Source organism: Diadema antillarum, unplaced genomic scaffold (assembly GCF_040938485.1).
Source record: "Diadema antillarum isolate AM-2024a unplaced genomic scaffold, OU_Dant_1.0 scf00000065, whole genome shotgun sequence".
Classification (NCBI taxonomy): domain Eukaryota; kingdom Metazoa; phylum Echinodermata; class Echinoidea; order Diadematoida; family Diadematidae; genus Diadema; species Diadema antillarum.
In genome coordinates this window covers 1,328,106-1,351,480 of record NW_027270954.1, presented here as the reverse complement: position 1 = coordinate 1,351,480, position 23,375 = coordinate 1,328,106, and the positions used below count along the sequence as shown (strand labels likewise).

Below are 23,375 nucleotides of genomic sequence, written 5' to 3'. Positions count from 1 at the left end.
TCTGGGTTTGTTTATTTGTGATATGCCTCAGGTATTATTTACCCCTTTTTGTCTGTAAAAACACCCTAAATATTTGTCAACTGCTGTCATATTATGATAGGCATTTAGTGTAATGAATATGAGAAGGCACACTACAAATAAGGCATGAGCATCTGAAATGCTCTCCTGTACTACTCATTGTATAGATGTTTGAAATGTGATACCTTTAGCTATGGAATGTATTCAAATGAATTTAAAGGATTTTCTTTTTTTTTAAGCAGGGCTCCACACTAACTTTTATTTTTGGTGGCCCAAAGGTAAACGTCCGACCTTTTTTGGTGGCCCGATCAGGCCACCAAATTCTTCATTTCTGAAATTTTGGTGGCCCGACGTGCGTTTTTGGTGGCCTCGGGCCTCCGGGCCACCGTTAGTGTCGAGCCCTGTTTTAAGTAATTAGAAAGATATCATTTCATACAGCAAATTCAAATTGTGATATGTCATTACTGTATCATCAGTCTTCTTCCCCCTTTTTGTAATGCCTGTAAGTAGATGTAACTGCCACTTTAGAATTTAGATGGATTGATTTGCAGAGTTGATATCAATCAAAACTTTATTGCTAATTTTGTATCAAGCAAAACTATTATCAGTTGGTACTACAGCATACAAAATTATCCTGGGCGTTGTTCAATTATGTTCCTCATATAGGAATGCCTTCTAGGATGTGTTCATCCTTTCTACGCTATCTCCTCCAGACAACTAATGATAATCTTACGCTTCTGCTGCCCATGTTCTCGCCTCCCATGTACAGTATTCCACCAAGGAGACGAGGGGCGTTCATGGTATATCATCTTAAAGGGATCAGTCAATGTGGTAAAGTATGGCAAAGGAGTTGTCTGTACTCTACATGAGGGAGATGACTTTGGAAAGCTGGCACTCGTCAACGATGCGCCTCGGGCTGCTTCCATTGTGCTGAGAGAAGACAACTGTCATTTCCTGCGAGTCGACAAATATGACTTCAACAGAATACTCAGGGTGGGTAGCTGTCACCGTGGTTTGTCTCCTCATTACTATTAATGCTTTTATACTTTAAGCAGATCTCTGGCACAACTTGATTGATTTCTATGACATTCTTTTAGGATATGAGTAGACATAAGTTATGATTTATCAAACATCCAAAAGGCTTTTGTCTGTTTGCCAATTTATTTGACTGCCAAAGAAGTGGTCAAGATTGAGCTATGTTCGAATGAATCCTGAGAGATTGATTTGTCTAGTTATTTTGTTTTTGCTGATAGTAATTCTATTTATACTCTACCTGGAACAAAGGTCTGTGGAGACATATTTCAGTAGTTATGTTGCCAAAATAAAGTCAGACCCTGTGTAGGGGAGTTCATATGGTCAGTGTATCATAAGATGTTCATATCTTCTCCTGATGCCGGATTGCATTTTGAACCTGAACTGCTCACATGATGTTAAAGCATGTACACTCAGGAAAATTTGCTATATGGATAAATTCCAGCTATTGCTGCAATCCTGACGTTGATATGTTATTTCAGTTATGTATTATTTTTGTACTATTTACGTACTGTTTACAATATGCTTTTATCATAACAGAAAACAAATATTTTAATCAACATAGATATATTTTGGACAGACATGCACACTGTTTACCAAGGAATCCGCATCTACGAGCTATGCTTTTTATTGGGTCACTCTTTTTATCTTTTTATTTACCTCTTAAGGTAATTTCTGCAAAGTATACATTGTTTGAGTCATACCATAATACATTCATTTGCATATACATTAAGTAGGACCCTGCTATTCTTGGTAGTGTATATACTTTGCTGCATGTTTTTATCATTTTATAGAGTGGATTCTATGTATCTTGCAAAAAGTTAAAAGCTAAATTCTCACCTCAACCAATACTATACCATCCCTTTAAATGTTGATGTGTCTTTACCTGTGTCTGTTACAGGATGTGGAAGCCAACACAGTCAGATTAAAGGAACATGGACAAGACAGCCTAATATTGGAGAAGATTCCAACAAACACACAGCACAGCAATAGCAACAAACACCATCATACCAGCTACAGGTATACACCTAATAGTGATGTTAGGATTGTCTGTTTGCAAGGATTACATGTGAGTCAGAGATGATACCTAAAAATGGACATGAAGCATTGCTAGGGGGTCCTTCAACTCATTTTTGCCATTCTAGCATGTTTGGAAGATATTTACAGAAATTTGCCGTCCTGGGAGTACATCCATCTAATATCCAAAATTCTTTAATTTGGAATATGGCAATTATACTTTGCTTCCTTATTTAAGTCCATTCTGGCTTTTTTTTCTATCCACATCTACTTTGTATATATCCAAATGGTTCCTAAAGATAATCACCCCATAAAGCATCATTACCCATGGAAAAAGTGGATCTCTCCTGGAGGACTATTACTCCCTTGGGAGATATCAGTCATTGTGCTGATGATAATGACTGCTAGGGGACTGGGAAGGGTTCATCTTTAGTTGTAATAATTACAAACTCAAACTGGTAACAAAATAGCCTTAGTGCCAGACCTTTATAACAACTAGGAAACTACTATAATTGGGCATTGTGATATTTAATCAATGTTGGCTAATTGAGTTTGTACAATTTGTACTACTTAGTGAAAGCAGTGGTAATTCAATGGAAGATATATATGAAAGTGTTGGTAATTATACCCCCGCCAAACGAAGTTTGAAGGGGGTATATAGGAATCAGCGGACGGTCGGTCGGGCGGTCGGGCGGTCGGGCGGTCGGTCGGGCGGTCGGTCGGGCGGTCGGTCGGGCGGTCGGTCCGTTGCAAATCTTGCGTCGCGAACTACTTCCTCAGTTTTCAACCGATTCCCATAAAACTTGGCACAGATGTGTGCCTTGGGTTGTAGATGTGCAAGACGTATTTTTTGACAGTACCCAAAAGTACGTTGCCATGGTAACGGCATATTATGGGCAAAAATGGGTACAAATCTTGCGTCGCGAACTACTTCCTCAGTTTTCAACCGATTCCCATAAAACTTGGCACAGATGTGTGCCTTGGGTTGTAGATGTGCAAGACGTATTTTTTGACAGTACCCAAAAGTACGTTGCCATGGTAACGGCATATTATGGGCAAAAATGGGTACAAATCTTGCGTCGCGAACTCCTCCCACAGTTTTTGATCAATTTTTATGAAATTAGGTACAGATGTTCATCTGAATATGTTAATGTGCAAGGTACATATTTCCGCAGTGACAAAAAGTGCGTTGCCATGGTAACGGCATGTTATTGGTAAAATACAGGGCAAAATGCTTCATGGCAAAACTGCTTCATCAGTGTTCTTCCAATTCTCATGGAATTCATATTGAATGTTTGTCTTAGGATATAGGTCAGCATGACACATTTCTTGACAGTGACAAAAAGTATGTTGCCATGGTAACAGCTCACATATTATGAGCCAAAATGATAGAAAATTTTGTGTTGCAAACTACTTCCTCAGTTTTTGCCCAATTTCCATGAAACTTGGTACAGACGTGTGCCTTTGGTTGTAGATGTGCAAAACGCATTTTTCGACAGTACCCGAAAGTACGTTGCCATGGTAACGGCATATTAATGGCAGAAGATCAAGGAAAGATCTTGCGTATTTAACTACTTCCTCAGTTTTTTGACCAAAGCTTATCAAATGTTGTTTTGACCAAAGCTTATGAAATGTTGTTTGACGGGGGTATAACCAGTCGCTGTAGCGACATTTCTAGTTTTCAATTTGATTGAATCTATATTCTTATTTGAATCCTAAGTAATTGTTAATTGGATTTTATTTCTAAATTAGATTAAATTAAATTATAAATTAGATTAGATTTTAGATTAAATTAGATTTCTAATTAGAATTAATTTAATGGGTGATTTATCTGAATGGAAGCTTCAGCTTAATTGACATCCGTGGAAAGTGGCAATTTGCTCCTCATGACAAGTCTTTAGCTATTTTGAACTTTTAGAAAAACTGTCATATGTTATGTAGTCTAATATCTAGACAGCTCAAAGTTATGAATACAACTTTTTTTTCTTCAAAATAATGTGTAATATTGCTGGTATTTCAGATATTCTGTCATGGCTGGTGTACCAGAGAAAATGCTGGAGCATTTACTTGAGACTAGGATCGACAGTAAGTATGACCCAACGGACACATTCCTGGAAGACTTCCTCCTGACACACATCGTCTTCATGCCTAGCGACAAGCTTTGTCCAGCACTCCTCACCCAATATCCTTTTCAAGCTAGTTCACATCAGAACAACTTTAAACTTTGGCACGAAGACATTCAATGCCAAGGTGCACAGTTTTCCCTTTGTGTACTCTGGCATTTAACCCATTGTGGATGAGTCCCGAGTATAGTTGGGCAAGTGTCTATGGGAAATGCATGTTGTAGCAAAATCAGTCCATCCTCAATGGGTTAAAGTTAGGTAGTGTGAATATGGTAGGTTAGTATATATATGCTAAAATATTTTGCAGGGCTCTTATTCATTTTCACGTATGTCCCTAGTTGGGTACTATTTTCAAATTTTAAAACACGCTGAAATATCAATTCTGATCCCGACATATAATGTGACATGCACATGTACATTTTTCCATCCATTGCTATACTCCTTGATGGCAAATCTAACCAATCATGATATTGTTTCAAAGTTAGACTAAATAAATATGTGCTGTGTACAGTGTGTGAAAACATACAGTTGTGAAAGCGATGTCAAGACAGAACAATGCCTTGATGTAATGTCATAAGCTCATGGCCACACCACTTGCTTAGATTCTCATTAGAACTCTATCTAGACTGACTTACTGGAAGTCAAATGGGAATGATAACATTTTGATAATTGCAGAATATTGCTATTGCTTTTGTGTGACAACCTATTGTCTATAGAAGTAACAGTGGATAAAGGAATCAGCATATTTCATAATATTTCCTTTCCATTTGTCTGCTGAATTTGGGTGTTATTGCTACTAAAAGCTGTTGTTCCTGTATCAATCAGTAGAAATGAGAAAGAGTTAAATTGGAGACTCAGATTGCTATGAGTTCCTTGACTCTAGTTGCACTTATCACTCTGAGCGGACCTCGAGGGGGCCAGAGCAGGAGACAATAGATTACATCGTTAACAACAAGAGGCGAGTGGTCCAGCTGGTCTGTCTCTGGCATGTGGTGGCTGGTGTAGCCTTCAAACAGGACCCTACCATCATGCAGTTTCTAGAGGTGTGTGGTAGTTTGATTTCATGTGAATTAATTAAATAGCTGCTGTTTCATGATCACATAAGTACCAATTTGAAATTTAGAAAATTTCTCATAATTTCAAGGAATCGGCCTAAAATATTTTGCAATTAGAATTAGAAGCTGTGTCGCAAAATATATATGATATATATATGTTTTTTAACATAAAGTAGGTGATTTTATATTCTTTTTCGTTACATGGCAGAATAGTTGATTTGCAGGAGAGAAGAGGAGGAAAAGGGGATGAAATAAAATTTGTGCTACATTGATTGTAAGAAGAACATTATAATTGGAGGGAATGAATATACTCCAAGTTAACATAGACTCCAATGATATTTTATATTCCCTCCATTTTCTTCCTCATTTTACTTCTTCCTCTTTTCTGTCTCCTGTCTGTCCACACACATAGTGAAGTACAAATTCTGTGTGTTGGATATTCTATAAGCATGACAGTCATGGAAGATCTCTTATTACATTTTATGTGAGGGCAGAATTGACTTTCACACATGCCTTCCTTTTCCATGCTAGACAAGTGTTTTGGAAACTCAAGCAATTCTGTCACTTCATGGATATATAGAAATTCATTCCAATCATCAGTGTTGTACAATGAGGAATATTTAGAGGGTAAAATTCTCTTAGGCATGAATATGCAACAGTAAGCAATGTGAACTATCACTTTGTAACTATTTTCTAATTCTAAGTTATCCTATGCAAATTAATTTTGATTTCTTTCATTTCTTGTGTTCAATATTGTCTTGAAGTAACTCGTATTCACCACAGAACTTTATGACTGATTTTGCTATTGACAAAACAGGAGAAAGGTAAAGTGTAAGAATGCAGCAAACCGTAAGTATGATTATGACATTTTGTTAATTCATTTATTTTGTCTTTGTAGACTCTGTTCTCAGCAGTGTGTGATGATTGTCCAGCATATCCCAGTCTGCAAGATCCACTTGCCAGTCTAGAACAGGTTCTAAAAGCTGTGAAGGAGACTAGCAGGAAAGAGAAGGAATCTCATCACACATGGCAGGTTAAAACCCAGGTAAGGAGTCTGATGAGGTCTATCTTCATTTCAAAAATGCAGTTTGTAAGAGCTGAAATAAAGATAAAGCTACCTAAAAATTAACATCAAATTTCTGAATATGACATTCATTACACTTTCTATGTCTTACATTGTTCCCACTTTTATCATCCAAGTTTTATTTTCATTTCTATAGTACTGTAGTAAAAATGTCATGTTACCTTTTTTCTTCTTATTGAAAGTTGAGTAGACTGATATTCAAGGAGCTCCACATGTATACCACTAAAGCCTACTTTGAGATGTTTTGCTGGACATCATGATTTCATTTTATTTCCCCAACTACCTGATTGAAAAAAAAAAACACATCTTGAAGCTGCATATCAGATTGCCTATAAAAGCAAGATCCTATGGTTTTGACACAGATCATGTGTAATAATGTGTAATTGAAAGTGATTGGACATGACCTTTTACCCCTTTTAACTCAGGTGTTGAGTGAAGCCAGACAGCATATGGAGGATGAGCTTCATCGCACACCAATCAGGTCTAAGGATGAGAGTAAGTCAATCTCCTTATCTTTTTCTTTTTTTTTAGATATTTGGTTACAGTTTGTTGACTAGGTGCATGACAATGCTTCCAAGACCAAATTTAGGACTTTTAGATTTTATGGAACACAACTAACATTGTCACATTTTGTTCTGTTATCATTTCATTATTTATGTTATGAAATGCGTGTTGTAGCAACATCAGCCCATCCTCAATGGGTTAACCAGTCTTCTTGTATCGTCTGTGTCACATTGTTACTAGCACAATGCCATACAGTCATGGCAATAATGCTCAAATCTAGGAATATCACTAATCTTTCATCAAGTTAATTTGTTACACACAAGGTTTTCACAAAATTAGACAGAAGAGGGAGCTGCAATGTCCTTTGTTCTGTGTTTTTGAATGATGTCTAAACATTCTTGCCTTAAAGATTCATTCATATTAAATAAAACACTCTCCAACAGTTCTTGATTCATTATATCTTGCCATACGCAGGGGATTAAAGAGTACTGACGTCTACTGATTTGTTGCCATCTTATATTCTTTATAATTCTCTAGCAATCTTCAAGGTGTACTGTGCAGACCACACCTACACAACACTCCGTGTTTCTATGGATACCTCAGTAACGACAATTATCCAGACTGTGTCAGAAAAGATGTGCCTTGGTAATGACCTCGTCTTGTGTGAGGTCAAGTCTTCTGGAGGTATGATCTTTGTAGCCACAGTTATGTAGACTTTATCTTGTTTAGTTCTTTGAAGACTACAACTTCTGTGTGGGGTTTATCTTGAATTTATAATCACAGCATTATTCTTCACCTGTTATATTTAGGCTGCTAACAATTGATTTGATTTTCTTTCTTATACTTCATTCACTTTTCTCTTTTTCATGTAAGCGCATGATTAATGGCTTCTGTTTGTTTTTGCTAGAATGGAAGGGGAGATAAAATACTTTCAAACAATAGATATTTTTCTTTGTATCTTTTATTTAGTGTTTTCCAGTTTTCTGTACTTTCAGCTCTCAAGTGACATGTGAGGTATTTAAGTAATTCGTTAAACTCAGCTTTAAAGTTAAAATGCAGTCAAGAACGTAGTAAATTTGGCGCTTAGACAAAATAAGTCAATTTTAACAGTATGGCGACATGCTTTCAAAAACCTCCCAAGTTTTGTATGTACAGATATGAAGTAGTTAAATAGGATGCCAAACTTAAGATTTTTGATCAAATAAAAAATTGTTGGCTTTTTTTTCCTCAGCCAAACTATACTATGAGGGGACCTTACCATTATGCTGTATGTTTCTAAATGTAAACTTGCCCATGCATAATTGATGATTTCATTGGTGCTACATTTATCCTTCTCAAACCATTTTGACATCACATATGATACATACATTACTCCATTTTAATTTCTTTTTAATGATGTCCCTTGTAAATCTTATTTCTGCTTGGTGTTTGTAGAGCGGCTGTCTTTCCACCAGAAAGATGTGTGTATAGCCACCAGTCTCAGCTGTAACGGCAGAGTCTTCATAGTGCCCAGAGACCACCTTGATGCCCTGGTAAGTACTGCCTACCCCACAGGGTCTTCAACCATGCACTACCCAGGGGCAGATCCAGGAATTCTGTGAAGGGGAGGCGCCTTTGCAAGATTAAAGGGGGGGGGGGGGTGCATGCACTCCTCATTTTTTCTTTTTATTTCTTTTGTTTTAACCAAAAATAAAGAGGGGGTGCACACTTGGTGCGCCCCCATCTGGATCTGCCACTGCTGCTACCCACACTCCATTTGATTTGCACGGACATAATTTTCATTTTCCTTTTGGGCTGAAACACATTCTTGCTGAGAGTAACTTTGCTGTTGGTGTATGAATTGACACATAAATAACCAAATTAATGAATGAATGAAAGAATGAAAAGATAGATAAATAAGGAAATATTCATGTGATTATATCAATTATATTTATGATAATAACTAGATATATGGCTAATGTAGTTTCTGAGGTAGGAGTAGAGAGAGAAAGAGAGAGGTTAAACAGTACATTTGTCAAGAATATCGGTGTAGATAATGGGTAATGAAGTGGTAGTGGTGGTTGAGGGGGCAGTTGTATTTTCATATATGTGCTTTTTAAGAAAATCTAAAACTATAACACTTTCCTCCATATCTACAGACTCCACTCCCTGAACAGGAAGGACCGAGTGAGGGCTCTGCTGCCTTTCTTGAAGCAACAAGTTCCCGTGAGCTGGCCTATCAAATGACAATGCATGACTGGCAACTCTTTCTCTGCACCCATGAGGTATTATTCCTTCAATTCTTCTCAATGACTGGTCTGTGTATTGACAGTACAGGAGTCAAAGTCATATAGCAATTGAATAGATTATTCCAATGTATTTCCTGAGCTGTAGAAAAGGGAATGGCAACCGTGATTGTTGATAACGCAAGGTTTCTTTAGATAAATTAATGTTCAAACTGTGACACTCTTTGGGCTGCTAGTGGTTTCATATGCCTCTACGGAGAAAAACTATGTAGCTAAAAAGTGAAATCATTTTCATATTTTATCAGATTGTCTTGTTAAAGAAAGGCATGTTGAGTGAAGATGCCTGACCCAAATTGTACTTGGGATGTAAAATCTGGTGAAAAAAAGAGAATTTTGTATTGATTATGCACGTTAGTTGTAATTTACACATCTTGTCTTCTGTGCATATCAACCCACTGTTACTTTCTATTAATATGGCCTACTTCCTGTAAAACAGACTGACCTTTATGTGATATAATCACTTTGAAGCTTATGATTCAATCACTTACATTAATGACTACCTCTGTAGTGGAACTTATAAAGTTTTTTTTTCTTTATCTATTCAGTGTGAGTTCATCTACCACACTTTTGGGAGGCAGAAGTTTGGCCGCATCACTGCTAACCTTGATGTCTTCCTACGCCGCTTTAATGAAGTTCAGTCCTGGGTTGTGACAGAGCTCTGTTTGACATCAAACATCAGTAAACGAGTTCATCTCCTCAAGAAGTTTATCAAAATTGCTGCACAGTAAGTTTTCACCTGCAGGTGTATCCTGTGGCTTGCACCTGTTCCTTTCACATCTGCAAATATGAATGCTAATGTGAACCTTCTTACATTTCACTGAAAGATATTGGATACAAAGTTAATACATATTAACGGATTAGTCGTGACTGCAATATCTACATTTTTTTTCTACACAGATTGAAGAGCTACATATGTAAAATTTGTCTGGTAGTTATAAGACTTTCGCTGTTGCACATTGTTTTGTGGCTCTCATTAAAGATTGCTGATAGTTTGCAAGTACTTATTTTTCTTCTTTACGTTTATCATATTTGTGTGTTGATACAATTTTCATTCAAATCAAATAACAAATTTTATTCCCAAGGAGTAATTTCTGTTTATAAATCTTCCCTTTTCAGATTTGAACATGATTTTTCTTCTTTATTTTGAGAAACCAAATTAGCTTCATATTTGGGTATGTCTCCATTAAACTATCATTTCCACTGTAAGTTATTATCATGTGTACATTATGCAGAGCTCGATGCTAAATTTTCTCTGGTATATATGCCATTCTGTCCACTAAAATCTTTGAATTTGAAATTTTGGTGACCCGAAAAAGGAATGCAATGTCTCGAACCTAAAGAGGCATAAGATTTCGTTCTGAATTTTAGCTGCCCTATGGGGCCACTAAAAGGCAACCTTTTTGTTAATATGCTGGCCCTCGGCCACTTCCACTAATATCAACCCCTTCATTATATTTTCCATATGTTGTTTTTTTTTTTATACCTTCATGTCTGCAGGCAAGATGAGTTAACCTGTTGAGGATTGAGGATGAGTAACGAGTATACTCGGGCAGGTGTTTATGGGAAATGCGTGTTGTAGCAAAATCACTCCGTCCTCAACAGGTTAAGTTATATTCCCTATAAGATTAAGAAAATGTCATTGACTTTTTACAAGCCCCTCATGATTCCAGTGGTTAAATCTGATTAAACATGGCATGATGAATATTGTGGTTAAATCAGAACCGATTGTTGATATTTCCACGTTTTGTTTTATCTTGAAGTTGCAAGGAGTATCAGAACATGAATTCTTTCTACGCCATTCTCATGGGTCTTAGTCACATGAGTGTCAGTCGACTGGCCCAGACATGGGAGGTGAGAAGTCTTCTGCTCATATTTTTCTCTCTTTTTGAATTTTTGTTGTTTGTATTTGGGACTTAATTTTTTCTCTCTTCTGACTTTGTTTTGTAAAATAATCACTTGAATTTCAATAACCATCATTATTTCGCTGAAACTATGCTAATTATTACGTCTATCTTTTCTTTATTATTTTTTTCATGAATTTAAACTTTTTATGGACTAAGTAAATATCACTTTTTTTCCTTCCAGTTGTTTCATATCTCATGTGTGAAAGTATATTGATTTCTCTTGTGTGAAATGCTGCATGTCAGTATTTTCCCTCTTTCATTTGGGAATTCACAACCAAAGCAACTTTATTTCTTTTTTCAGTTTTTCCAACTAACTCATCAAATATGTAATTCACCATTTGAAAAAAGTAAAAGTTTGTTTAGGCAAAATCCTATGTTGTTGTGCAACCCAGAAGCACAGGAATGTGAACCCAGTTGAATTTTGCATTGTCCTGTGAAATTTGTAAGTGTGATAAATAAAAGGTCAATTGGATGGATGTAATGTTTTGGAATAGAGGGCGCTATTGGCATTTTTCAACAGTGCTAGGATTGACTTAGATACAAACATTTCAGGTTTTTTCCAGATTTCTGTATGCACACAAATCTGTAATCTGGAGGTTGTAAAGTTTTGCTGCTCTTTGTAGGTCTATCATGATTCTTTCATTTTATTGACTCGTTCATCTTGGAAATTTTAGACAACCTTTAAACATCCAAATATGGGAATTACATCTCTCTTGCTTATTAAGTGCACATATGAAATCAATAACAATTTGATTTCACAATCAAAATTGTGACATTGACATGATAGATATGAAATAATCTTTATTAGATCCCAGAAAAAAAAAATCGAAGGAGATTGATAAGAACTGTTTGTTTTGGGTTGAGGAACCTTGTCACAGAAATTTGGATTCTGCAGTCTGTATACTGTGATGGCACTGTAAACTTTTGGAAGGTGCAGTCTGTGTGTAATTTCGATTTACCAAGTGTGCAAGGCTATATCAGTTGTTTATTTTGGCATTTTCAGTACTGAAAATTGTAGGTAAAGTGCAAAAGGTTGTTGAAATATCAAGCTATCTTAAATACCAATTTCAGTAAAGAGGGCTTGTGGAATGCTGATATCATCTGACAGAGCTTTCACATGATTTAAAACGTCAAATTATTAAGTAATTAGTCAATATGTGACCGTGCACCTCAAAACGAACATAAAGTCGCACACACTGATTTTGCGTGAGGACTGAAATAAGTGAAATGGGTCAACCTAGCCGAACTTGACTTTTTCATATTTTCTGAAAGAGCGGGTCTTCTTTTACATTATGCTAAAATTTGGTATCATAAAACGGGCAGGAAAGTGTGTTTTTTAGCAGTTTATCTCGAACATTTTTGGTAGAATAGTATGATTAGGTGTGTCTTTAGAATCCCTTTTTCATTTCTGAAAAACCTTGTCCACACTCTTCGCTTTCAACCCTAATAACTTTTGAGAGGATAGTGCTAGTGCTTTGAAAGCTGGCATTAATTATGGACAGAATGTGTTAATGAGGCATGGTTAATTTCAGTTTAATTTTATAATCCTTTCATTGTTGTTACTCCGGTGGTTTATTTCCTGTTTTTTGTCCCATTCATCGCACAGCCAGCACGGTTTGGTAAAGATTAAGCGCTTGAATAGACACTGTACTTCAGAGCCTCTTTTCTCAGTTCACACTTTTCCTGAGTTTGTGCTTTCTTTCCAATATTTAGATAGGTTAGGAGAGTCCATTTGATTTGAGTCATACATCATTTTAAAGCTTAAAGTCTGCTCTTTCAGAATAGGGTCTTAACTAAAACTTCATGTCTGGCGACTTTTTGTTTGTTTTGAGGTGCAGGGTCACATATTTTAAGTATGTCTTTGAAGCTTCCAAACTAATTTGAAGCAGGCATAGCTGCGTAGCAGACATTGTAATCTGGAGCAGAAAAATGAAGTTAATCACTTTCATGTGAGATTGTCATTAAGATGGAGACACCCCTCACAGAGTCACATGTGTTTCCATCATTTAGACTGACACTTTTACCCTTGTCATACATCAGACTTGTAGGCTGACTTAGTGTGCTGTATTAGTCTTCTATGGAATTCTGTGTCCCAGTGTTGAAATGATGTTTATACATTTCCTGTAATGTTGATAAGGTGACAAAATGTTTATACACATTGTCAGACTGCACACTGAAACTACACATATTAATATGTATTTGTGTGTAAGTTCTGCCTTTGTCACTCTGCAGAGGGCTTAAGCAACACTAGTTCCAATTTGATGTTATTATTATCATTTTTTGAAATATCCAGAAATTAGTATGAAAGAATGAAACAGCATTTCATTAGTATTCTGTTTTAGCTTTTTTCTTAAAGCTACAGAGGGCAGCATTTCTGTATGCGGCAGTTATAGATATAGGAGGCCGAGTGATTTTTCCTCTTAATTCAGTGATAGTTTATTTTCAACCAAAAATAGGTAATACATACTACAAACTATACATTTGTCATTTTGTCTTTTCATGTGTCTTTCAATCTTCCTCAAGAAAAAGTTCTTAAAAGTTAGTGTGTTAAAGCTGGTAGTCTGATATCAGATTGATTTTCATTCACCTTTTTCGTTTCTATTGATGTCAGAAACTACCCAACAAACTCAAGAGGGCGTTCTCTGACTTTGAGGCTCTGATGGATCCATCCAGGAATCACAGAGTCTATCGCCTAGCCCTGTCCAAGATGCGTCCTCCAATCATTCCCTTCATGCCTCTGCTCATCAAAGACATGCTCTTCACCCACGAGGGAAACAAGACTTACTTTGAGGGGCTTGTCAACTTTGAGAAAATGGTACTAAATGGATGAGAAATCAAATTAATACTTACACTGATAATTGATATGTGTAGTACAGATTGGTTTGTACTGATGAGTGAAAATGGAGCATAAAAGAGGGAAAATTGATTAACTGCATGCATTTAGAGCATTTCATTCCTTTTTAGGGCCCTTTACTCTACAATGCATCACAGATCCCATCAGTTCTTATAGTGAGTAAGCAAAAATCATAATCCAAAGTGTACTTTGAATAATATTGTTACTTTTGTCTGTCACACAATTATTTGTAGTAAGAATTATTTGATAGCAGGCTTTTTTCTTTTTGGTCAGATTGAAGATAAGTTGAAGTTTGTAATACAAATCTTGAAAATATTTGGGAATTGAGTAGATGTAAGAAACATGCTATTTCCCTTTTTTCAAATGGGAATGTTTTGCATTTGAACAATGCAAAATGTCGTACTTGTGTCTAAGAAATGGAAACATTTCCCTATTTAGTATTTAGTCTGTTCATTGTGGGTTATTTGATAGAGATTTTAGCAACTGCAATACAATTCTTTTTAGCCTAGTTTCTTTATATTTTAATTCATATGTTGTATAATCCTATATATAATCTATGTAATTAACTCCAAGAATCATTTAACACACTCCTTTCTGTAATGTCCATGTGCTACAAATTGATTGGTGTCCTGTTTAATGTCCCTTGTAACAGCACCTTGTGGCATCTATCATGAGAGTGGTCAAGTATTGCCGCAGCGAGAACTTCAAACTGGAGCCCCCACCTCCGGTCAAGAATGTGAAGGAGATTGTCAACTATGTCAGGTGAACTCCTCTGACAAAGACTAGCTGGCATTCCCATGTCATTGTGTAGTGTTGTACTGAAAAACCAGAAATGTACACATGTTTAATATGTGCATTTAAACTATGCAAATTTTGTGAGAGCCAACATTTGCAAAATTAAAATGCATGCGAAAGTTCTTGTCTACACTATATGTGACCGTGCATCACAAAACCAACAAAAAGTTGCATGCCCCAATTTCATGTGAAGACTCAAAAATACTAGGTAAAATGGGTTAACCTGCTCAATCTTGAGTTTTTCATATTTTCTGAAAGAACAATTCTTCTTCTTCATCATTGTAAAAATTGGGATCATAGAATGAATGGGAAACTATTTTCCCTTCCAGCACTTTTTCTAGAACACTTTTTAGGAGAATAGTGTCATTAGGTACATGTCTTAGAGGCCCCTTTTCATTACTTATAAACCCTATACACACACTTCACTTTCAACTCTAGTAACTTCTGAAAGAATAAAGCTACTGCTTTGGAAGTTGGGAGTAGTCATAGATAGAATGTTTTAACAGAGCATGCTTAATCTAATAGTCTCTTCATTGTTGTTGCCTTGGAGTTTTACATCCTTTTTTTTTTTTTTTTGCCCATTCATTGCACAGAGCACAGCTTGGTAAGATTAGGTGCTTGAATAGACCCTTTTAACTGTAGAGCCTCTTTTCTCTGTACACTCTTTTCCAGAGTGTGTTGTATTCCCATTATTTTGATTTAGGTGAGGGATGTCCATTTGTATCGAGTTATACATCATTTTAAAACTTAGAGTCTTCTCTTTCAGAATCTACTCTTAACTAAAATTCTGTGTCTGGCAACATTATGTTGGTTTTGTGGTGCAGGGTCACGTAATACATTGAATGCCAGTGGCATTTTTCTTTTCATGTTGCGAAATAGGCTGTCGGCTCCAATTCGCGGAAAATTTCATTCCACAAAAAATATCTTGCATTACAGTATCTCTGTCCTTTCTTTTGTGAAAGATCATGAGATTGAGATATGTCTGGATTGTTTTCTGAAAGGGAGAAAAATCTAGTTAGTACAGGGAGCTCTGGGACACACACAAACACTGGGGATAGTTAAATGGAAATGTAAACATTCAACTTTATTTTTTCATTTCCATTAAATATTTTTTCATTTCCATGGAATTGAAATTTAAACAATGTTGATTTGTCATGTGAAAATCTCAAGTAATCTGGACATTAAGATATCTTTTAAATGTTTCCTTTGTTCTTTCTTTGGAGAGGGATTCATGTTGCTCACCTTTCATGAGAGAAGTATAAATATACAAATATTGCATACAGTTTCCAATTTTATACCTTTTTTCACAAAGAATTTGCTCAGCAAATTATATCTGTAGGCCTATACATGCCACAATGTGCATAATGCTTATTTCTGTCTCCCATAATATTAGCGTGACATATTTTTCTTTGTTATTTTCAAACTTGTCAGGAACTTACAAGTGATTGACAACACCAAGAGATTGATGCAGTTATCCTACCAGCTGGAGCCTCCAAAGATGTGACCATCTCCAACCAACAAAGTCTCAAGTATTATCAACTCTTCATCACCATGGCTTCCATCTTCACAGATCCAATATTTCCACAAGATCTTCTCTCTAATCACTGTGTACTGTTATTTCACTTACATAGTTTGGTCCTCTATAGCCAGCTGTATGCTCAAATCCTCTTCAACATTCCATGATTCAATGGTAATTTTGTCCTAGTTCCTAAATTCTTTAATCTCCAACAAGCTGCATTTGACCATGCAACCACAATTTTAAGATAACTCTTTCTTTAGGAGCATCTTATGTATGCCCTCAGTTGGGCCATCTTTTCCCCATCATTTTTCACGTAATGCAATATGAATATGTTTTATCAAGGCAGTGCCTGTGTAAGGGTACTTGAAGTGGTTTGAAACAGTTATGTGCCGATCGAGTGTGGTTGGAATAATGGTGAAATTCTATGAAAGTATTTAGTGGAGACTTATTGCTTTTACAATGTCTTGACATCCACCCACTGTGCTCAGATGATACTCATTTAACACTGAATAATTGAAATGATATATCCACATGCAGTATGATATTGCATATTTGAATTCAATTAAATATCAAATTCTACTAATGGCTTCATGCCATAGTTACAGCCCTGAAGTATGTGTTACATTCTGTGACCAATCTGCTCTTTGTGCTCTTTGTGCTACACGACCTCAGTATTGTGAGGTGACCTCAATGTTGCCACTAGATACCTTCTTTGGAATACCCTTTATACCCTCCTGGTGTTGTAGGCTAGAGGTCAGAAGTGAAGATCTTTTTCATACAGTATTTGTAAGAGTATGATAGATGGAGGGCTCCTAATATACAAAGGACATCAAAATCAGTAAGTAACAGAAGTCTGTTGTTTTGGTAATATGAAAGAGTAAAGTATTTGGATGCATATCACTGTCTTAAAGGATCAATATGTAAGTACCTTTTGATAGATGCATTGATTCATTCACAAGATACATATCCTGTGCATTATTTGGTTTTTAAATGGCAATGATTTTACAACCAGGATTGTGATATACAAGTTGTGTCAAAGATATGGTACTTGATTTGAAAACTTTTTGTTATCAGAATTTCATGGGGATATTTAATGTTAGATTTTATTTAAGACAACAACATTCATAAAATGACTATACTATGCAGTTTTTGACACTGCATGAGAAAAGAGCCTGAATATGTAACATCTTCTTTGAACTATGCAAACTAATTCTCTTTTATACACTTTAGTCAAGGCATGTGTAGTATACTCACAGGAATGTTGAAAATTACAAAGGATTAAGTGTATACTCCATTGTAATCAAACCCAAAGTATGTCTTTGTTTCAGATATTTCTTTTTAATCTAAGCCTGCATATAAAGATGATTTAGTGAGTACTATTTAAAAGGGCAGGTCCCTTAGTAGACTTTTATCAGGTTTAGTTTTCATAGACCCTATGACATGGACTTGGCTCATATGATGTAGAAGAGTAGAAGACAAGAAAAAGAACTAGAATGATATCTATTGTTCCAAAGGTTTTGTTATTCTGCATTATGTCAAGGGTTCGTTAGTCCAAAAATGAAATAAAGTTTTCCAAATGTTTGTTAATCCAGAGATAAAATATTGTGCATTATTATGATGGTTTGTTACTCCAAGTATGAAATAAGAGTCATTATTTTGAAGGTTTGATACTGTGAAATTGAAATCAGTTTGATTAATCAAAAAATGCATATAAATGAACCTTTGGAATTACAAACCTTATGTTTTTGGATTAACAAACCTTTGGGATAATGAACCCTTTCATTTTCAAACTGTTAAACATTTATAAACAGCAAACCTTATTTAATTTTTGAATTGATAAATCTTTGGGATAGCAAGCCCTATTTAGTTTTCACATTAATGAACTTTTGGAATAACGAACCTTTATTTCATTTTTGGTTTTATTAACCTTTGGAATTCTGCACCTCTCTGTCTCAGGAACAAAGAAAACCCTGTCAATTGTCTCTGATTCTTCCTTCTGCTTCCTTCTTCAACTCCAGCCATTACCACATAATTATGTCACTTCCAGACATAAGTCAGATATGTTAGCTTCTTCTGAATTCCAGGGCATTCTAACTAGCATAAGAACTATACATCATGTTGTTCTCACACACATGATTCTATTTAGTATTGAATTCAGTGATAAAAATGGCATAATAATTGATCTTCTCATCAAGGTTTGTGAAACACAAGTCATGACTACAGGTTAGAAGTTTGAATTTGGGATGTTTCATAGAGAAATCTGAATTATTATTTCCTTGTTTGAATTTTTTTTTGTTCAGATAGCATGCAACAAACCTTGTAAATTGGTAGCTAACCTTTTAAATCAGTACCTGGGAAGCAGATACTGATTTGATATCTTGAAACATTTTCCAGTTATTGTGAAATTCTCCAATGATGGCAACCATAGAGTATAGGAATGTGTCAATGGAGCCTTTCAGTGTGACATAATATACTCATACCAAGCTGTGACATTTTGAAATGTATTTGTTTCCCAAAATGTATCCTTTCTCGGTGACGACCTAAAAAACTGCCTTCAAAGAATCTTGATGTTGATGTCTGTGGACGGAAAGACAGACTCACCTGGTGCAATACTTGTCATTTCATATCTTTTATGAATGTATTCAGAACTGTACATAGATGTAACATATAAAGGGAGAGATTATGTCAAATACACAAACTGTAGATATGAACAGAATATGATGTGGTATAAGATATTCCTTCTTTCCATTTATTGTCATATGTTATCTGATACATCTTTACACCTACGGAAACAGAAAAAGTTATGTGGTTCTTTGATGTGGATTGTACTTTAGTATTCCAACTATTTTGTACGTGAAAGTGTTGTGTATTAATGATTAGATCGGAGAGTGCCTTCAATTGTCAATCATGCATATTACAGACAGTTAATCCCTCAATCATGATGATGGTTTTAAATTCATGTCTTGAAACTGACTCACCCACAGATTGTATGCTTGTTTAAAGCAGTCAATGTTTGCTTGGCCTTTCACAAAGTCCAAGAATTTTCTATATCCACAGCTAGTTGCATCAGGACAACATTCATCAAAACACATGTTCATCAGCTTTCTTCTGGTGAAGCAACAAATGACAGAACATTCCCTTGATTTAGATTTCATTGCGTCATTGCTTGCATGCTCTATTTTAGTGGCCTTTGAGTTTATCTTTACCCCGAGAGTTTTGATTTCTAAACAACCCTTCTTATCCCCCCCCCCCTCCTTTAACTAAAAACCTTTATTTATTAAGTCATGTTGGATCTGTTATAAAATATGGTAGACCTATTAAATCAGATTTAAACAAATTCACAACTTGACAGTTTCAAACTTGGCCAGCTGGGTATAGACATACAAAGTTTTAGGAATTGTTTGGATGAGTGTTGAGCATATCTGTTTTCTTTTATGCATGTGTTCCTCTGGATATAGATATTTTTTATGATGAATTATTTTGTTTTCATGTTTGTGTGTAATATTGATATTGAACTCAAGTATAATGGTATGCTTGATATGTGAAAAGTCATCCCATGCTGAGGCTTATTTTAGGTTAAACCACACATTGCTCTGCCGGTGAAGGAAAATATCTCCACGCTGGATGACACCAACTGCTCAAAGAATATCTGGTACTCTGATCTCTCATGATAATATTCTCAAGAATCAAGCAAGGCCATCCATAATTTTTATGAAATGCATCGATGAACCATACAGTATGTCAGATCAAGATAATACAGCTTTATCCCTACACTGCCTGTTACAAGTGAGTCAAGTGACATATTCCACTTGCTTTCATCACTGCTAAAAAGAAGATATCAGTATGTGTCCGCCATCTTTCAGTGCATTGCCTGCTAACAAACTTCTTCTGAGGCCAGCCACTGTTCCCTCTGAGCATAATACACATCCAAACTAACAGCTCTCAAGAGATCAACTCTTAAGTGGCAAACAAAATATGAAACATGGGCAAGTTATCCATCATCAAAGAGGAGAAAAAGAAATGTCTTGTTTTTTTTTCTTCATACATGAATCACTGGCTTTCATTTCATTCAGTGATTTGAACATTAACAAAGTTCTAATGAAAGGTTACATCGCTGCTTTTTTAACTGCAGGATGTTCCATATGTAGCCTCTGTGTGGTTTTTTTTTGCAGTCTACCGGCTAAATAGGATATCCCATATCTAGCCCAATATGGGTCAAGTAGCAGAAGACCGTTAGTCTCACAGACTCTATTGCAGAGTTAATGGCCTTCATGTGATCAGCTAAAGATGTATCATATTGACCACTGTTTAATGCAAGTTTGGTCTGTCAGATTTTGAGACTTTAAAATCTTTCACTGTTAAGTAGGCAGAACATAGCATTGGTTTATACTTTTTTTTCATTAGACTGCTTATGAATAATCACTTCATGCCTTTCAGATGGTATTTGAGTCATCTTCCAAGTCAAATTTGTGTTCAGTTGTGTATTTGTTATGGAAATTTTGTTGAAACTATGTATGTGATTAACAGAAATTTTCTTGTATTTAGATATTGAGCATGCTGTACAGTGAATATCAAACACTTTTATTTGTTTTACAGTACAAGGAACAAATTAAGTCACAAATATGAATGTACTTTCAAACTGTGTGGTCAGTGTTCCAACAAAGAGTTGATATGAATTGATAGATTCCCTACTGATTCAATTCTTTCTATTCAATTCAATTCAATTTAAATTCCACAAATCTGATAAGCCCAGTTACATCAAAGCATAGAGGCATATGAAAATGTACAAAGCAGAGGCTATGAGTAAAATGATGATATGTAGAAAGGTTAATCCCAAGGATTCAGACAAGGCTTTTTCAATCATCTGACTGACTGTTTTGCTTTTTCCCTGCTTTTTTTTTTGGGGGGGGGGGGAGGGGGAGGGGGAGGGGGAGGGGGAGGGGAGGGGGAGGGTATGTAATGGATGGTATAAAAACAATTCTTTACATTTTGATTGTCTTTGTATTTATCATCATTCTTTCTGTATTCATCCTCTATTGGCTGTTCTGAAAGTCTGAAGTTGATACACTGGATCGGATTTAGGGGGAGGGGCACTTTCTCTAAGGCTCATCTTTTTGTTGATGTAGAAAAAATTCAATCTTGTTCCTGTTGCAACCAATGTAGTATCCTCTTCATGGCCACTGCGGCCAGTTTGCACTTTTGCATGAAGTGACAACAAAAAAAGTCACGAGAACACGGTTCAGTAATCACAAAACACTCATACCAATCTCACGACACTTCTTTTTTCTTTTCTTTTTTAGATGAGAGAAGATCTGGGCACCGTTTCTTGAAAGTTGTCAGCCCTGACAAGTTGTCAGTCTCTGACAATCACCATATTAATAGTCATGGACTAGAGCTTCTCAGCCGGTCAAAACCAAGGGTGTTGCTGAAATTGTTAGGGCTCTCATGAATTGGTGCCCCGATTATGGTATATCCTTCACCATGCATCATGTGATAATATTTTGATTTTACATATTAAAGGTAATCATGACTGGAACACGAGAGTTGGACATTGACCATGATTGATTGTAAGTTCAGCGCTCAGATGCTTCTAGCAAGTAATGTATTTTGTAGACATCTAACTTCTTTCGGTTAATTTGTTAAACTTCCACTCCAATGTTATATGTTGGACATTCAGTATCCCTATTACCTTTTCCAAATATGGCCGAGTTATTTAAGTTTGATGACAGAATAATGGTAAACACAGAGTGTAAACATTGAAGAACATGCAAATGCTTTAATCTGTGACAATTTTTGTATGTTTTGCCGTGAAGTCTTCGACAATGAATGTGTAAGAAAGTTTGTTGACTCGAAGCAGTACTGCCTCTTGAACGTTGTCTTGCAATAAAGAAACATCGGATATCATTTGTATGAGCTCGCCTTCTGGTGTGATGTCATCTTTTAATGTATGACTTCTCGTCCACTGCTCTCCGTGTCACATAAAATTCGTTTCACACCAGTCTCGTCTACGAGAACACAAGTTTGACTAACTGCGCCACACATTGCTCGATCAACCCAATCGACACTCTTAGCTGTTTGTAAGGTACCTTAACTCCTTGAATATGAAGACTTAAAATTGGACATGCACAGATCTCAGATAGAACATGACAAATAATTTGTGGAATCGCGATGCCTTGTACACTATATTGATTATTGGACCTGTCTGCACATAACTTACTATCCAGAACTTGCCTATAGAAACAAAGGATGGAAATTCATACACAAAGTGGAAGAAAAAGAAGGAAAAAACATTTATGAAGAAGTTAAAAACAATAATAAACAACAATGTAAGACTAATAACTAAAACTTAATTCAGGAATATTTCCTCCAGTAAATACATGTACAAGTTTCCGTTTTTGGCATGCGCACGTATGAACAAACTCATTTCATGTGAAGTATACTGTCCACTTCAAGGGGTCGCGTTGGCTCTTTAAATACCAAAAAAGAAGATGAAAACCTAATCACCCCCCATGGGAAAAATGATTTAAAATAAGACAAAAAACATGACTTTCCAAAAGATCCGACCGAGATTCTTCCCTTCGAAGGGGGAGGGTGGAAGGTACATGTACCATTGACCATTCACTACCCTTGACCCACTCTTCCCTACCACCCTCCCTCAAACCCCCCCCCCCCCCCAAAAAAAAAAAAAAAAAAAAAAAAAAAAAAAAAAAAAAAAAAAAAAAAAAAAAAACTTCCAAAGAATGAAAAGTCCGCTGCCCCTGGAGTTGATATTATTTTAACAACCCTGACGAACTGTCAAAGTCATTAGATTTCCGGCGGCATGTGGCGGCGTGACGGCCAGCAAGCTTCCCGTTGTCGTGTGCAGCCGTGCGTACTGGATTATTTCAAATCTTCCCATCCCATCACTTCTTCAACTGTAACTTCATAGTTTGACCATGTAAGGTCAGTGAGAGCCAGCTTTAATAGCCCAAGGCTGTGCCACCGGTGAAGCAGCTGTGAATCAGAAGTGGGGCCATTATCAAGTTTGAGTGTTTGCCAAGTCAGTCATGGATTCATATACCCTCCGCACCCTTTTTCTATTTGCGTCTGTCGTGGTGATCGTTGACCACGCCCTGTCCGCCGACACCGTGCCCGACTCGCGACGACACCTGGATAAGCGGTCATCGTCAGACAGGAAGACTCTGA

General features: G+C 36.2%; 1 protein-coding gene across 1 annotated transcript in view; it reads left to right on the top strand.

Annotated features, from left to right (window-relative positions):
• The window catches only part of LOC139716427 (rap guanine nucleotide exchange factor 4-like), a 161,814-nt gene extending 145,593 nt beyond the window's left edge, over positions 1–16,221 (top strand). Inside the window, exons 11-24 of the mRNA XM_071627973.1 lie at positions 788–1,011; positions 1,952–2,070; positions 4,088–4,249; positions 5,080–5,233; positions 6,144–6,290; positions 6,755–6,824; positions 7,371–7,517; positions 8,268–8,365; positions 8,972–9,097; positions 9,664–9,842; positions 10,879–10,969; positions 13,634–13,837; positions 14,529–14,638; positions 16,103–16,221. Of these exons, the coding sequence (XP_071484074.1) occupies positions 788–1,011; positions 1,952–2,070; positions 4,088–4,249; positions 5,080–5,233; positions 6,144–6,290; positions 6,755–6,824; positions 7,371–7,517; positions 8,268–8,365; positions 8,972–9,097; positions 9,664–9,842; positions 10,879–10,969; positions 13,634–13,837; positions 14,529–14,638; positions 16,103–16,175 (1,904 nt within the window). The 3' untranslated portion in view covers positions 16,176–16,221. The remainder of the gene's footprint in view (positions 1–787; positions 1,012–1,951; positions 2,071–4,087; positions 4,250–5,079; positions 5,234–6,143; positions 6,291–6,754; positions 6,825–7,370; positions 7,518–8,267; positions 8,366–8,971; positions 9,098–9,663; positions 9,843–10,878; positions 10,970–13,633; positions 13,838–14,528; positions 14,639–16,102) is intronic.
• Positions 16,222–23,375: the final 7,154 nt, after the last annotated feature.